At 35.3% G+C, this 17,853-nt stretch overlaps 1 protein-coding gene across 1 annotated transcript in view; it reads left to right on the top strand.

The window, feature by feature from the left end:
• Nucleotides 1-17,853, top strand: part of LOC149845826 (E3 UFM1-protein ligase 1 homolog) — a 154,426-nt gene that overhangs the window by 34,002 nt on the left and 102,571 nt on the right. Inside the window, exons 5-6 of the mRNA XM_089996038.1 lie at nt 8,538-8,603; nt 8,705-8,808. Of these exons, the coding sequence (XP_089852164.1) occupies nt 8,538-8,603; nt 8,705-8,808 (170 nt within the window). The remainder of the gene's footprint in view (nt 1-8,537; nt 8,604-8,704; nt 8,809-17,853) is intronic.

The following is a 17,853-nucleotide window of genomic DNA, read 5'->3' as shown; positions in this document are numbered from 1 at the left end:
GGGCGTGTCGACTCGGGTGCGGCGCCTCCCTAGCCGAGTCCATGTGACATAGCTTAGGATGCGAATAACAAAAGCTCGTAGGTTTGAAACATCACTTCTAAACCTAGTCCACCACGTCTAAAAAAACAAGAAAATAAGAAATCAATAAGACAATAACTGATACAAATCATACAATCATACAAAACATTATAACTAAATAACAATATGAAATTAAAATTGAAATAGACAAATAAATTACTAGGGGTATCGTGGTACGATTTTGCATTGCTGCAGGTTTCCCAATATCATACAATGCATTATCGTAAATTTTCATTTCCTTATGAATCTGATCTTGAATTCTATAATCAGGGTTCAACCTTTTAATGCAATCCAAGAGACCTTTGTTGACTTCTTTGTTCATCTTAAATGTAGGAGAGTATCTAAATGCAAGATTTAAATAATACACTGCAATATGAAGAGGTTGATGAAGTTGCCCAGTCCACCTATGATCAATGATGTTCCATATAGGCAAATATAATTTTTTCTTTCCATTTAAATTAGCTTTAAAGATCTCTTTTTCTTTATCCATGTTCTCATAGAGATAACCTAAAGCTGGTCTGTGTTCGCTGTCAACCATTGAAACCACCTTCACCAAAGGTATACTTATTCTCTACAACTTACCACATGAATCCTAAAATTCACTTCTAAATGCTATATGTACAATTTCTCTTGGCTTTCTTTTTTTTAATGGGGATATGCATTCCACTCATATGAAGAAAACATTTTTTTAAGTACACTTATATTCTTTACAAGACTCTGCACTATCAAAAAATTCATAGCAAATCTAGTAACTGCGCTAGAAATCAACTTAACACCATTAGTATACTTCCTTGTTAAGTTCAAAACCCATGCATGATTATAAATAAATTTTGTAATTTCTTTGTAGCATTCAACTGCATGTCGTATCTTATCCATGCTACCAATGTCTTCAAGCATGAGGTCTATGCAATGGGTAGTACACGGGGTCCAAAATGATGACCCATAAATTTGTGTCAGTTCTTTACCTGCTGCCTTATAATTCGCTGCATTATCTGTAATGAACTGTACAATGTTTTAAGGTTGAACCTATTCCACAACCTGTTAAAAAACCTTTAATAATACATCAACTGTCTTGGGCGTATCAGACAAATCAATTGATTTTAAAAACATGGTTCCTTTGGGGCAATAAGTAAAGAATTTTACCAAAGTCTTTGACTTTCTGTTTGTCCACCCATCTGCCATGATACTACACTCAGTCTCTCTTCATGACTGCTTTGTCTCATCACAATAAGCCTTCACTACATTCACATTATCTTCTAAAATCTTTCCTCTCAAAGCATTATATGAAAGCATCTTGTATCCGGGCCCAATACTGGTTATGACATCTGTCATGACCTGAAAATGAAAGGAATTTGCCGCATTGAAAGGAATGCAGGTATCATAAAACCATCTCTCAACTGTGACATTCACCTGCTCGATTAAATGCTGAGGAGTCATAACAGTACAAATGTCAGGTTGCGCCCTAGGGGCAATCTTAGTAGATAAAAGCCTCTTAATAGAGCCTCTAAATATATCTCCTCTGGAAGAACTCCTTTATTTATACTCTTCTTCTTTTTGTGCCCGTGACACTACTACTAGCACCAACCATATATTTTTCATTCACTGCAGAACTTCCTACTTCTGATGTTACATTAGGGGTTGTAGGATCAACTCATCTTCGTCCTCACGGGGCTGCACATACCCCATTTCTGCTGTACTCATATATTTTTCTTGTCTTTTTTTTCTTAAATTATTAAGTAATTGTTGAAATTTTCATTTCACGACATCTAGAGTCCTTGACATGCAGGTTGCAACATCTAGATGTGTCCCAGCTAAATGATGCTTCAACTGAGAGATACCACTCGAAATAAGAATATGACAATAGTTACACTCGATTTTCGACCGTTTTTTACTCATTATTCGAGTTCCCCATTGCCATGCCAGATCATTTGATGCTATTTTCTCTAAAAAATCTCAATAAGAATCCAAGAATATGATTTTTTTTTTATCTTAACCCACTTCCTTTAATAGAAAAATAGTTAAAATGCACTTTTACTTGATAAAATCCCAAAAGCCCTCTACCTTGCTTACGGATCGGCCCCTAAATTGCTCTCACGAGCCCTAGGGTGCGTGGATACCTTTCTAATGTCCTCTACACAAATGAGGGAGTTGACCCTCAAGAGGTCTTTAAAATCCAAAAGTGAAAAAAAATTATTTTTTGGACCTTTTTAAGTGCGCCACACCTGTATCGTACAATACAGATACAATACAATACACACTCATATCTCGATACGAGTGTGTATCATATCATTTTTCTTTGTAGTTAAGATACGTATTATACCGTATCGTACGATACGGTATGATTCAGACAACCTTGGTTAGGTTAACTTGTATATTTGTGATTATTTCTCATTATTTAATTTTTTATGTCTTGTTTTTCCTTATGGCTATATATGGTTTATTGTATCTAGCCAAATGCAGTTTGAGAATGCATTTGGATTTCATTTATGTTTGATAAAATTGCTATTCTTTAGTATTTCTTGTGTTTTGGCTTCCGTGCCATTTTGTGACATGGTATCAGAGCCAAGAAATTTTTTTTCGGTATCTTGTTTCTTTGGATTTTGAGATTCTTTGGTTCGAGTTCGTTCTTCGTGAAGGAGTTGTGATTGATGTATGACTTGAATTCAAGGGATGTCTTGATCCAGTATGTATATTAAATCTTTATATATATGATTAATTTTGCTTGTATTGTCTATCTCATGCCTTATGCATGATAAAACACTTATTTATCATATCTTCGAATTTTTGTTTGTTTGTTATTTTTTAAAGATCTCTTTGGAACCTTCTTGTTTTATGCTTGTCAATAAGCAAATGTTTGAACTCTTTGAAATCGTTTTGATATATGTCTTCTTGGGTGTTATTTTTTAAAAGGTTTAAATGTTTCATTTTCAAACTTGTTTAAGTATTGCTCTTTTCTTGGATTTAATTGCATTCATATTGGTGCTGATTTAAAATTTTATTAAATATTTTGATATGATTCACAACATTTATTTGTTTTTTGAAATGATTTTGTGAGATATACATTTGTGTGTTTCTAGTTTTGATGTTTTGAACTCTTTTTATTTAATATGTACTTGAGTGATTTAGCATCCTTGAACATGTATTTCTTATTGCTTTTGTGCCACTTAGATGTCTATTTCAAGTACCTCGTTATTATATGTGTCAAAGCATGTCTTCTGTGTGTGACTTCAAAATCATGCATTTTCATTGAGAAGCTCGAGGCTAATTCTTTGTGAGCTTGAGTATTTTTCAGTATTTTTTAGAAAAGTGTGGATTTTTTATGTATGCATACTCCTAAATTATCTTTTGTGGGTGATGTCTTTAGTGATCTTAGTTGATAATGTATGATGTTATGAGGTTTTGTTCAAGCTTTGTATATGCATATGAATATTTTCATACGTGACTACTTTATAGTACTTAGTGATATCATGAGATTTTAATATTAAAACATGCTTTCTTAATGCATGACATGTTTTCTTATGAAAAATCATATTCTTATCATGGTTGAATTTGTATTTAGTATGAGGATTTAGGCACTTTTGCTTGTATCTTAACATGCATTAGATCTATAGGATCATATTGTGGTGCATGTGTTTTTTGGATATTATAATATGTTTTTCTTTATGCATTGTTTGTGCATTTGTGAGAATTAATAAAACTAATATTTTTAAGTGTGTATTCTATTGCCCTTGTGTGGCTTTTGTATTTTGCCCTAGTGGCATTGTAATTATTCCAATCTTGTGTATTTTCCTCGTGCATTGTCTTTCATTGCATAAGGTTTTTTTTTAGACTTATGAATATCTTGTTTGTAGCCTCTCATGAGGATTTAGGTGATATGCTTATCATTCTGTTTTGCATATGTTTGCACCTTATTCATTAGAGGTTTTAAACTCCCTTTGATTTTGATTTGAAAATTGTGTTTTTCAAATTAGCTCTTGTTTATAACCTCTTTTTTGTAAAATACTTTCCGAGGTTCTCTTGTTGCCTTCTTTTGGTTTTGGTTTAGTCCATCACAACTTTTTCTTTGATGCATCATCTCTTCCTTTTGGCCTTTTGAGGTGAGTTGTGTGCACCTTGTTATTGTAAAGCGAGAGATGTTTGGTGTTGGGGGTGAGTTGTGTGCTCCTCGTTTTTGTCAATTTATATTGTCAGTTTATGAGTGTTGTGTTGACCCTCGGTTTGGCTCCAACTGATACTTGTTTTAATCTCTGGTTCTTTGAGTGTATTGTATCACTCATTTGCTTATTTGACCCTTGTTATTATGTTGGATGCTTATATTGATCTTTATCTGTGATGGCTAAACAATTATTTACTTATGTCCATGTTGGTCCTTATGGATTAAATCTCATTTATTGTTCTTGTCTTGATTTGAATATTATTTTTCAAATCTTTTTGCGTTTTTTTGTTGACATTAGTTTGTTTTTCGTTACAATATTTTTACCTCTTGTTTCTCCACTCTTCCCTCTTATTTAAGTGTTTTTTCTTTGAATAAGGGATCTTGTTTATCAGTTTTACAACCATGTGAGTTATTGCACCCGTTTTAACTGATTTTGTTGTTTACGGTTTTACAACCATTTGTGAGGCAAGGCATGTGCACCTCTTGTAGTTGTAGATGACGTTTATTGTCCATTTAGATAGTCAGTATTGCCAGTGCATGGTCACTGGTATGGTTATTGCAGACATTGGTTTTTGATATCTTGTCCTATGTGTTGATACACTCGGATTTTGATGTTGTTGAGTTGGAGGTCGATGAGGTGATTGTTTGTGGTGACCAAACTATTGTTGGTATTTGCGAAAATCTTCTCTTATGATATTAAAATTTGTTGTATGTGGGATTTTTAAACTCTTCATGTATCCCGCTGTTCTTTTGTCCTTATATGGAAAATGATTATTCTTTATCTTTTTATGCATTCTTTATGCATTTGAACATTAATAAATTTTTTAGTTTTCAACTGTGTTCTTGTGCTCTCTTTGGCCCTTAGTGGTTCTTGTATTTGTGCCCTTTGTGGGATGTGTGGGCTTTTTCCCTAGTTCACATTAAATTTGCTTTAATTGCATGCTGGATATATAATTTGAGGGGATTTGTTTCATGTTGGTTATCTTGCTTGCATTTTGTATGAAATTACTTAATTCATCTTTTGCTGTGAGCTCCTTTGAGCTTTTACATTTTATATGCATGTTGTGTGCTTAGTAGAATTGATGATTTGTACCTTCATTTGAAATGTTTATATAAGCCATTGGGCTATTATTTATGCATGATTGTTAGTTTATGCTTAATATGTGATTGACTTTTGGACTTTGTTGGTCAAATCCTCTTATGATTAATATTTATGCTTTCTGGAAAAATATGCTGATTTTGTAGTTATGATTATCTAATTTAGATTTCTTAAATTTGTTTTTGAGGTAAGTTCCTCGTATCTATCTTAATGGCTATTGTCTTGTTTGAACTTTGAATAGTTACTACTTTTTAATTTTTTTTAAAATAACTGTTTTAAAATAATTTTCTTGTTACTTAATGTCTAGTTTATTTCCTATATATTGTATTTTCATGTGTTTTTGGTTTGCTTTGACCACCCTCTCCATATGTATATATATATATATATATATATATATATATATATATATATATATATTCTTTTAGTGTCATAATCCTTTTGTTGTAGTTGATGCTTCATGTTGCAGGAACTTAGATTAAGCTCAGGCGCCATGAATGAAATCTCTTAATGATGGTTAAGGTTGTTCATGATCTCATCTTGATGTTTATTCAAGCATTTGAAGACCCTTCCATAAGTTGCAAACTTTTGGTTACTCATTGTAAGTTTGAGGGTTGGGGGGTGTTAAGATAAATGTATCTTTGTGTTGTATTTACTGAGGCATACTTAAGTATACTTATCAGTGATTCCTTAGTATTTGTAATTCTTTGTATTTTTTTTTGTATTTTAGGTATATCCTTGGTATACCTATTAAGTATTTAGAATAAGTATGCTCAATGTATACTTATAGGGGTGGAATAGGAATTTTCATTTGTATTTTGTTTTCTAGTTTGTCATTATTTAATGTCTAATATTTGTATTTTTGTATATTTTTTATTTTGGTCAAACTGTTTTGGCCAGCTAGCCGTTAGGACTATGCCTAACGGCTAGTTGGAGGTCCAACTAGCTGTTAGGTTAGTCCTCTTTTTTTCTCTCTCACTCTCTTATATAAAGAGAGTGTGTGTGTGTATAGGTGAGAGAGGATGGATGTATATAGTGTATTGTGTACATGAGTGTTGTAGTTAGGTTAACTTGTATATTTGTGAATATTTCTCATTAATAAAATATTTAATTTTTTATGTCTTGTTTTTTTCCTCATGGCTATGTATGGTTTATTGTATCTAGCCAAATGCATTATGAGAATGCATTTGGATTTCAGTTATGTTTGATAAAATTGTTGTTATTCTCTAGTATTTCTTGTGTTTCGGCATCTGTGCCATTTCGTGACACTAGCTCCCCCTTGCTTGCACTTTCTAATCTTTCCCATAACATCGTATGTCTTCTGATATTTTTTGAAGGAAGTTACTGAACCAAATCTTATATCCTCAGGCACCTTTTGTATTTGGGTCTACTTGCTATATCCACATTCCTAATAAGATAAGCTGGATCCTAAAGCTAGGTAGTGCATCTTCCTTGGATATTTTCCAAGGAGTGCTAGTGTTATGACCCAACTACAAGGAAGAGGATTATATCTATGATATGACCTTCTTTGAAGACAGATTCATATTTAAGATGAGTTTTCTATACCTTGTTTGTCAAGCGGCTCCATTTATTGTCCTGCTCATGCCACCATTCAAAAGGTCAGGGATAAGCCAGAGGTCATCAAGACCTATTCTAGAAGAGAAAAGAGCACAGTGATGCCTTCTATGTCCATGCTAGAGAAAGATTCAAACTCAAGTAACCGATGCACAAGAAAAAGAACAATAAAAAATTCATTACAACAAATAAATAATCTTGAGTTACCGATTGCCATTTGAAAGGGAAAGTGAATGTGTAGGTCTTATATCATGTGCAATTTTTTTCCTTACAAATCATTGTCTCAATCCTTTAGAGCCTTTATTGCCAATTGTGATTTTTTCCCAATTCTCAAGAATGTGGAAGATGCCATAAAAGTTCGACGATACAGAAATGCTACGATTGTAGAGATGGAGGCACTCGATAAGAATCAAACTTGTGATATTATGACTCTTTCTTTTGGAAAGAAGGTAGTTGATTGTAAATGGGTGTATACCCTCAAGTTTAAGCTTGATGGATTAATTGAAAGTTATAAAGCTAAATTAGTGGCCAAAATATGTACACAAATGCATGGTATTGATTACCGAGACATTTCCTCTCATGGCCAAGTTAATCTCAATTAAAATTCCCTCTGTCACCTAAAAATCTTGTCTATTATGTCAACTCGCTGCAAAAATGCTTTCTTGCATGGGGATCTTTAAAATGAAGTGTACATATGCCTACCTCCTAGCTAGGTTCGTCTAAGCTAGAAGAGATGGAGTCATATGCAAGTTGAAGAAGTCCATCTATAGACTCAGACAGATCCGACTTTTTGTTTTCCTTGTGCAGTTTGTAATTGTGCATTTTTTATATTACATCATCTACTTTCATCTCATTGGGCAATCACAGTATTTTTGCAACAAAGAGAAGCAAAAACGCAAACTTTTTTCTCCTAAATCTCCTTTTTATTCAGAGAATTATCATCTGGTAATGATGGCTTGCTTGAGCCTGGTTGAATATTGGGATAAAGGATTATTACGCCTTTCAAACTTACTCTTATTATCTTATACACATTTGTGGGAATGTTACAACACATTTTTTCCCCCCTGGACTTTGATTTTCCATCTCATGAAATCTATAGAGGACTTAAGGTGCTGTGATTTTAACTTTGGTTTGATGTCTCGTCATTTACTTTTCTTTTGCCCTTTGAGTCTCACAGTTTGGCTAGGCGTCAATATTTTCTTGTTGAATACAGTCACTGATCTTTTTACTCATCAAGGAAACAGAAGAAGATTGTTCAAGATGAATGTGACGGGGATGAGAAACACAAGGACCTGCATAAGCCATACTAACTTCCCTAGCCCATAGATTCTGTGTTGGTGATGTTTGGATCATGAATTTTGTGTTGGTGAAGTTTGTTCAACGTTTGTAAGGCAGAGGTGTTTGGATATCAATATATCATTCATGTATGGATCATATTTGATAGTTCGGAGTTATAACATTCATTGGTAACATCACAAACCTTTGGTTTAATCATAGAGTGCTTACTAATTTTGCATATCGAAGAATAATACAACATTGATTACTCAAGCAGTGTTTGTCTGCAACTTTGTTTCAGATCTTTGTATTTAGGTGCATTGGCAACCCTAACACTCTGTTTCTCGTGTATTCTAGAATTCATATATAAGTTATGATGTGCTTCACAAACTTTCAGTTCCCCAGCCTAAGCAGTATTTACAGGTACTCAAAGGTGTCAAGGACATATCTGTATGTTATTGACATATGCAGTCTTTTTTGTTTTTTTGGACAAAATTTAATGTTGTTTATGCACTCTGATTTAGTCCAGATATCCTGAAGGTATACCACTGGAGACTGTTTTTGTACACCCTTCAATGGTTGAGATGTTGGATGCTGCAGCAGAAGATGCTATAGAACATGCTAGCTGGTGAGTCCTAGCTAGTGATCTTTTGGGTTTATTTTTCTTATGGAAGTTAGTAACTGCTCCAATATTTGTACTGTCATTTGGTCAAAGTGATATGGTTTTATCTTTATGCTGATAGAATTGAAAAAGAAGAAAAAGCAGATCAATTCTATCAGCATGATAAAGGTAAAACCATATCTTTTTATAAGGTTATTTATAGGATAATTATTATTTATTATTATCTTTTTATAGGATTATTTACTATTGTGTTGCATAAAGTAAATCATGACCATTTTCATAAACTCCAACATTTTTACTAAAGGAAAAGCATTCACGAATTAACCTTTCTTAGTAGGCTGATAAATGCCATAGAAGAATTGAAGGTCCTTTGATCCTTTCATTCTTTCTGAAATTCAAATCTCAAGAGGATGGGCAACTTTGGCCTGAACTGCTTTTATTAACTTATAGATGATGAACAATGAGATGCATATACAACATCAAATATGGTGTTCCTAACTTCATATTTGATGCAGTGGGCGAATAACATTGCCAACTTCTTCTATGATGCTGTTAATGCTTGCTTAATTCATATAAAGGACAAATCTATCAAATATTGGTAGTCTGATTGAATAAAGCTCATGCAGATCTGTATTTTGAATGACATTTGTGAATGCCCATGTGATCAACTGCCATCTTCTCACTGAAGCACCTGCTACAAAAGCTCTCACTATGCTTTTACGCAATATCTGCAAAGGTCTACTTAATATATTCTTTAGTCTTGAAAATAATAGTTACTGGAAGCTTAATCTTGGAGCCGCTTTGGATTATGAGAAGCTCACTTCTAAATAATCAAAAGCTTGCTTCTTTCAATATAAAATTGAGCATTATTTTTCTGTGATGATGAGTAGTCTGCCAAGGAACGAGTCACTCCTGAGTGCATGTTCTAGCCTGCAAAGGACACCCACTGGTATCATGGTATGGTTCCACCGTCTTTCCGAGAACCACCCTAACCACTTGGGCAACCTGGGGCAGGCACAAAATTGAACTTCCTTGATAATGAAAATGCACTTTTTATGTTAGAAGAATCATACTTCATTTTTATAATGTATGTTTTCTCAGTACAATACTTCATATATATGATGGATATTTTTGATAAAAAAGCTTAAAAGATGCATTAAATAAAAAGACGTGCTTTATTTACATTTTTTAAAATGTAGTTTCCTATTTGATTTTGTTCTTGCTTGTTTTTCTTATGCTTCCTACTCATTTCATGCATAACATATTAAGCCATTTCTTAAACACCGGCTTCTTGCTTCGCGCTGCGCACATTGCTGATCATATCCACTTACATTGGTAACTATGTTTGAAGTAGTTGATGGTAACAAGATGGGAAATTATTTCTTTAAAGAGATTCAATTTATCTTAAAAAGCATGTTAAACCAGTGTTGTGAGAGGCGTACGCCTCAGTACCTGAAGTGTACGCCTCAGAGGCGAGGCGCACGCTCAAGGTACTGAGGCGTTGCTGTGATGCGCCCCTCATCAACCTCCGACCAGTTGTGACCACCGACCACCGGAGTTGCTGTGCTGCAGCTGCTGCTCAGTCTTCTCCGACCACCGGACGACCGGCATATCCCTCGCTTCCGTACCAGCTGGGCGGGTGGTCCTTCTCTTACTGCCTCCCCTCCCACCGCTTCACTTCCATTCCAGTTGTGAGAGGCGTACGCCTCAGTACCTGAGGCGTACGCCTCAGAGGCGAAGCGCAGGCTCAACGCCTCGCTTCGCCTCATCGCATTTAACAACCTTGTGTTAAACCAATATATCTTCTCCCTATTGTTATCATCGAACTGACATGTTGGAAAGTGTTATGGATGTGGATTGGATCCATGATCCATAATGTGGGTTAATAATGAGACGTGCTTATTATGGACGGCTGAAATATTTCCATTGTGTTTTACTCCCATATGGTTATGTAATTGACTGATGGTGTTCCTATGATTTACTACATGTATCTTACTATGAAGTGAATCTTAATGGGACATCTGACCCTAATTTCATTGGGGCTTTTATACTTGCTGCAATCTTTGGCCTTCTCTCTCTCTCTCTCTGCGATTGTTTACATGATATTAGAGCAAAGTGAAACTATAAAGGGACTAGGGCTGATGCAAGAAGACGATCTACATGCCCTTCTATATATCGTCTCTGTGGTCAGGTCATAATTACTGGAAGCTTCTTGCTACATAGGGAAACTCGTTTTCATGGAAGCTCACTTCAGAAGCATGAAGCTCCTCGGTTCCCTGAAAGGAGGGAAGGCTTTGCGAAACCTGCTTCCAAAATATGAGAAACAGGAAGCCCACTTCCTCTTCATTTCCCAAATAAATTCTCTTTTGCTTCCTTGAAGTTTCCCTATTGCTTCTTGTCGCTTCCCACTCACTTCCTGTTAGGGATCGGGTGGGACCTTGATCGAAATCCCATTTGGCTAGGGCAGATGGGCCTCATGGGGACCACCCAAGGGGCATCCTCCCTATTTTTAGCCATGCTTGAGGGGCGTGAAACCCTTTTGAAGGTAGGGTTATGAGGAAGCTAAGAAGGCTAATTTTGGAGAACTTAAAAGTCGAAAAAAGCTAAACTAACCATAGTCTAATTTTGGGAGATCTAAAAGTAGAGAATATTAAGAATGGGCAAGAGGAGATAAGAGGCTTGACTATTTTTGGAGGTCAAGATTTCAGAATTAGCTTAGTCAACTTGGAATTCAAGGAGGCTTAACCAAAAATAGGAGAATTTTAATATTTTATAGAACTTGTGTATGGGTTTAATGAGGGCCTCTTATGCCTATACAAGGCCATGTATTTCCCTTGTTGAAGCATGAATGAATGGAAATTGAAACTGTCTCTCTCTCTAGGGCTCGCCCTTCTTTTCTTTTCTCTAGTTACCTGACCTTGTGTAGGTTGTTTGAAGCTTAGCTTGGGACTTTGGGTGCTGCTCAAGGTCCAGCCTAGCTTCTACACTACTAAGTTTGTGGACTCGGTGTGATCGGACCGCCCCAAGTCTTCTTTGGCTTAACAGACCTTATCCAACGAGTTCAGCCTTGTGGGAAAGCCCTTCACGTGGTCCCTGAGGTTTGTGTAGGTCTAAGTCCCTTTCCCTAATCACCTAAACCTAGTTGAACCAAGGTTTTAAAACTCGCCGAGTCAACTCGGTGACTCGGCTCGGCTCGGCCCTCCAGCGAGTCAACCCGACAAGCTAAACTCGGTCTGCGAAGACTCGGCTTGACTCGGCCTGACTCGGCCTGACTCGGGCGAGTTCTGGAATGTTTAAAATTTGATTTTTTGAGTATTTCAGAATAAAAAAAATTTGTAATATTATTGAGAATATTGTTGTTACTTTCTTAATGTCTTCAATATGTAAAGAAGACAATATGTGACTATGATCTAAGGTAAATGTTATTGGATATGAATCTATTTCTAGAAGCATCAGGCAAGACAATCTTCAGATTCAACAACAGCTAATTAATATTTTATGATCAAGTAGATTGCTGCTTTTATTATGTTCTACATAATTATATTTTTTGCAGTTTCTTTGCATAAATGCATTTAATATTTTGCTTTAAACTTTACTAACATGACTATATAACAAGGAAGAATTTGGTTTTCTCCTCACACCTTTCCTCTTTGCCCCATCTTTATGAAGGCATAATAGACAAGAAACTGGAACGAAGTCATACATAACTTTGGCCTTAATATCCATAGAGTTCCAACATCTACTTGGTGCTTCTTTCTTGTCCTTTCAGACTTCATACATATTTTCTTTGTATCTCATATAGGCTATACCTCACCTTGCCTTATCACATCCAACAAAAATTTCTCTTTTCTTTATAGGCATGTGCATTTTTAATGCATAAAGGCATCTATGTAACTGGAATAAATTGTGCTCTTTCATTCCACATTTCCAACTTATTGCTCATTAATGAACAATTTATCCACATGCTACGATCTCCTTATTTCAGTTCAACCCAAGATTCTGCATGGAGCCAAAAAACATCTCTTGTTTACTGAAAAACATGGTTTGAGACAAATTATATATTGTATTTCTTTTAAAATCAAAAGTTAACAAAACCCGGTCCGAGTCACCGAGTTGACCCGCCGAGTCACGAGTCAATAAAGAACGAGTCGAGTCCCGAGTCACTGGGTTTCAAAACCTTGAGTTGAACCTATGGTAACCCAGTTCACCCTATCTAAACCCTATAGTCCCTAAAAAACCCATCAGACTTTGAAAAATCCCCTAGATCAAACCGTAGGGAGTTTGGTTCTGAATTTTGGACATAAGGTACTTCAGAGTGTCCTTAGTCAACCCTCCAAATTTCAGAGTCAACTGCGTTTCTTTCGCCCAAAACCAAATTTTGCAAACCGGACTGCCTGAATCTTAACCTGCTTGCCCTTGTCTTGTCCTGAACTTTTTAGCAATTTTCAAAATCCATAACTCCTTGTTCCTATGTTCTCTGACCCTGAAATTTGAACCGAACCTACCTTAAGGTGTCTGGAACCATCCTACCAAATTTGGATTTTCTTTGCTGCATCAATTGGGAGAACTGATTTTTCTCACAGACCCCCTCTGTATCCAACCACCCTGTCTACCCGAGTTGACCCAGTTTAGTCTTAACCCTTTCTGTGTTCGAATCCCTCGGCCCACACATGCATCACTTCCTATGTTTTTCTTATTAGACAATTATGCTTTTTTTATACTGAGCTTGCCTGTTGGTTTTATATTTGTGTTCATGTGATTTCTTATTTTCTTTCACCCGCGCTTCATAGTGCTTTCTATGTGTTTCTTTCTCATTTTTTTCATGCACTTGTATAATGGCTTCATAACTATATCTTGCTTCCTGCTTCATACTACTTTTTTACACTCACTTCCCTGGTCCTGCTTTATGCATCACTTCTCATATCCATTTCGTTTCCTGGTACCTATGGGTCGGGTACTTATTATTTTCCCTCTTTCCATCCTTCTTTCGTGACCTCGTGAATCAAATTTTCCTTTCTTCTCCTTGAACCCGACCTAACCTTTTTCTTCAAGCTTCTTTCTCCTTTCTCTTCTATTTTTCTTCATAGAAACTCTTATTTTCTTTATTGTTTTTCTTTTAAAGATACTTTCAGCCTCAAAGTACTTCTACAAGTTGTTTCCTAATCTCTTTTGCTTTTTTCCTTCTATATCTATTTCCTTTTCTTCTTCCTTAAAAAACATAATTTTCTACGAAAAAACCCTAAGAAAAACAAAAACTCTTCAAAGCTTTGATATAAATCTAGTTTCAGACTAGAAATTCAGTATACACCTGTTTTTTTGGTGTATTGACATCATCCATATGGACACTGACATCATCTGTATTGGACATTGAGATCATTGGTATGGGCACATATCTTTGGCCAGAAATCCAAGCAGAGCTGTGGCATGTTAGTTGCATATTTTCTTTGGTTTCCCGTAGAAAAAAAAAAGAAAATGAAAAAGAAAAAGAAAAAGAAAAAACCAAGCCAAAAAAAGAAAAAGGCAAGGAAAAAAAGTATTTATTTAGTAATGACTTCCTCGAGTAACACTCCCAATACTCAATTAACTTCTTCATGCTTATTCAATTCTTCTTTTCTAACCCAACCTGTTCTTGAAAAACTTAATTCCAATAATTTCTTGGTCTTGAAAAAACACATTGCCCTGTATGTTCGAGACCATAATCTCGTGGGTCACATTAATAGCTTTGATTCATGCTCGTTAGAGTCTTGTTTGCAACAAACAAGATGAGAAAGGAGGGACCCGTGCAATTATATCACATGGAATACATATTATCAATAGCTTGTTGCTTACACATTTTCCCATGGGCTTCTGTTGTAGGCCACATCTGATTGCAGTCTCGTAGCGCCCTAAAACCACTTACACGAGATGTGTGCTCAGGTTTCTAACTCCTGCACAGAGTTACTAGAAGCTTCTTAGATAAGTGGGAAGCCCGCTTCCTGGAAACCCACTTTGGAAGCACAATACTCCTCGCTTCCGAAACTTAATGGGAATCTCGATTCTCCCATGCTTTTCACATGCCTCATCTATTCTTCTTATATGTTTTTTCACTCTAATTTTCATGTTTTTTATCTGTTTCCTTTCATGCTTCTCACTCACTTCCATGTGTTTTCTCTAAATTGGCAATCATCATTTTTAGATTTTGTTAAAAATATAATTTTTACAGTAAGAAATCATGAAATTTAAGAATAGTCACTCTTATTTTAGTTTTTATTTGTGTTTCATTTTGATTCCCATTCAATTCTTATATTGTTTTTTTTATTCCTCGCTTCCCGCTTCCTATACATTTTAAAATGCATCGCTTCTCGCTTTTGCTTCTCATATCATTTCCAGCTCCAGCTTCCTAGTCTGACAACCTTGCTCCTGCCTTATGCATATGAAGTCAACCTTGTTAGAAACCAAATGAGAATCAACATCCATTGAGGGTTTCTTTTGCAGGATTCAGGTTCTCTCAGATCAATTGGCTGCCATCAACCACCTAGTCCCAAACAAAAACTTAGTCCACATTGCCCTTAATGGACTTGGTGACAAGTATCATAGTATCGTTGCCTCACTAATGGCATGTGATATGATGACTACCTTCGATTAGTTGGTGCCAATCCTCATACAATATGAAGCAACGTTCATCAACCCATTATAGAAGATTAATGCAGTGAAACACTTGCATGATGTGCTTAATATCTCAACTTTCCCTTCATGTGGATGTAGTCGTGCTCAAGGATACATATATGCTTGAGGTTCAAATGCATCATTTAACATTGCTCGTGGAGGGTTGCTTCCCAACCAAAATGTTCGTGGAGGTAGCAACACTCACTATTGACTTATTGTCGAATTGTAACTACTGGTACCATTTGGGACTTAAAGCAACTAATACATCATTAGGTTAATACCGAGAAACCTATCACTTAAAGTGTGAGTTCTCTTGTAATATCGCGTAATTTCACACTTAGTCATTTTGAGATTTTTCGAAAATTTGGCTAAGTATAGAACAAAAATCGGTAAAACCTTGATATAGGCTGCCGTCTCTTGAGTTTGAGCCTGACACATGTTTCATCGACAAGGTCAAGATGAGCCAATCAAAAGGTGAGAAAAAGTTTTATTTTTAACCTTTAAATTCTAGCGAAATTCGGGTTATTTTCGAGCGAAATTCAGAGGCAAAATTCAAGTTAGATATCGTTGGATGCGTCTTGAAATTTTGAGCATAACAGTATTTTACTTTTTTGGATTCGGGCTACGGTTGGCCCGAAAATTACGTTTTTCCAAAAGGGGACCACCTTGACGGGTTGGGTGCGGATTTGGATCGGATTGGATCCAATGCTTATGATCCAAATTAATATGGATTTGGACTCTATCCAAGACCCATATTAATCTGATATTGATCCATCTTAAGACCCATTTGGATTTTTGGAGATGGGTTTGGATCTTGGATCCAAATCCAAATCCAAATCCAAATCCATGTCCAACAAATTTCCAACTTTAAATTCTTTAGATACCTTTAAATTGAAGTTAATTAATGTTAAGAAGTCTCCCAAGTTAATATGACAACTTTTGGAAGCTTCTGGATATTTATTTATTATTTAATATTTAATAATTAATTAAGTTTAATTAATTCTAAAATTTAATTTTTATGGTTGTTTTGGATCCGGATCCAAATCCAAATCTATGCCCAACGATTTTTCAACTTTAAATTCTTTAGATATCTTTAAATTGAAGTTAATTAATGTTAAGAAGTCTCCCAAGTTAATATGACAACTTTTGGAAGCTTCTGGATATTTATTTATTAATTAATAATTAATTAATTTTAATTAATTTCAAAATTTAATTTTTATGGTTGTTTAGGACTCCTTGATAGAGCCCTTGTATATGCTTAAAAAGACTTAACAAGGTTTTAGAAAGTCTATTTAAAATGAAACTTTGAAAACTCAACTTAAAAAGGAATTTCAAAATTTTTGGAAGTCTAGGGTGTGAGAGTTCCAAAAAGAGAAACCCTCTTTCTACAACCCATCTAGAAGGGGCTGGAGAGGGGGCGTTGTCACCCCCTAGAGGCCTATATATACTTCAAGAGAGAGAGAGAGAGAGAGAGAGAGAGAGAGAGGAAGAAGAAGAAGAAGAAGAAGAAGAAGAAGAAGAAGAAGAAGAAGAAGAAGAAGAAGAAGAGGGCTTTCTTCTTCAATCATCCGACGTTTCCACCATCCGTTCTTAATTCTTTTTCGATCTACGGTTAAGTTACAGATCTTTCTCTTGAATCGAATGAGAAAAAGAGCATGGATTTGTATTCCATGCAAGATTTTAGCAAAAACTCATGAGAAAAGAGTAAATCTGAATTTTTATTCTATATTCATGGTTGAGATTAATGGTTTTCTCATTTTCAAAATCTATACATGTACATATATGTTTTTATAGATGTATATATATTTTTAATGTGTCATAAAGCTATGGAGCTGAACCGATCTGCCATGTTTTTAACGTGCACAGATCTGGTCCAGATTTTGTGTCTAAAGTTTTGAAAAAGAAAAAAAAAGATTCAATGCAATCTGCATAGTTAAAAAAAATTCTGTTTATGCTTGTTGTCATGTGACATAGAAATTTCATTTTGATTATTGTTCATGATTGGAATAGCGTGTATTGGTGCATATTGGCATTATGTGATATTTGAATGTGAAAATAAGAATATGCATGCATACTTGTAAATAATCTGTTTGCAAATACATATCTAAATGAAAAGGCTGCATATGCATATTTATTGATTTATGAAACTGTGTATAGCTGAATATAAACATGCTTATGCCTACACGTATGAGATACAAATCTGTATGTCCCTACATAACTGAATCATCTGCATGCATATCCGGATTTAGTCATATTATTTGTTTTCTGTATCGTTATACTCTTTTTTTTCTTGGTTTCTGCTATGTTAACTGGCAGCCCAGCCGAATCAGATTCGCCTGGCCTGCCAGGCCTAGCCAAATAGGCTGGCTGGCTTGCAGGAGGTTAAAAAAAAATTATCGAGGGGGA

This window comes from Nuphar pumila, chromosome 2 (genome assembly GCF_984573655.1).
Source record: "Nuphar pumila chromosome 2, dmNupPumi1.hap1.1, whole genome shotgun sequence".
NCBI lineage: Eukaryota > Viridiplantae > Streptophyta > Magnoliopsida > Nymphaeales > Nymphaeaceae > Nuphar > Nuphar pumila.
The sequence above is the reverse complement of the archived record's forward strand: the minus strand, read 5'-3'. Positions and strand labels throughout refer to the sequence as shown.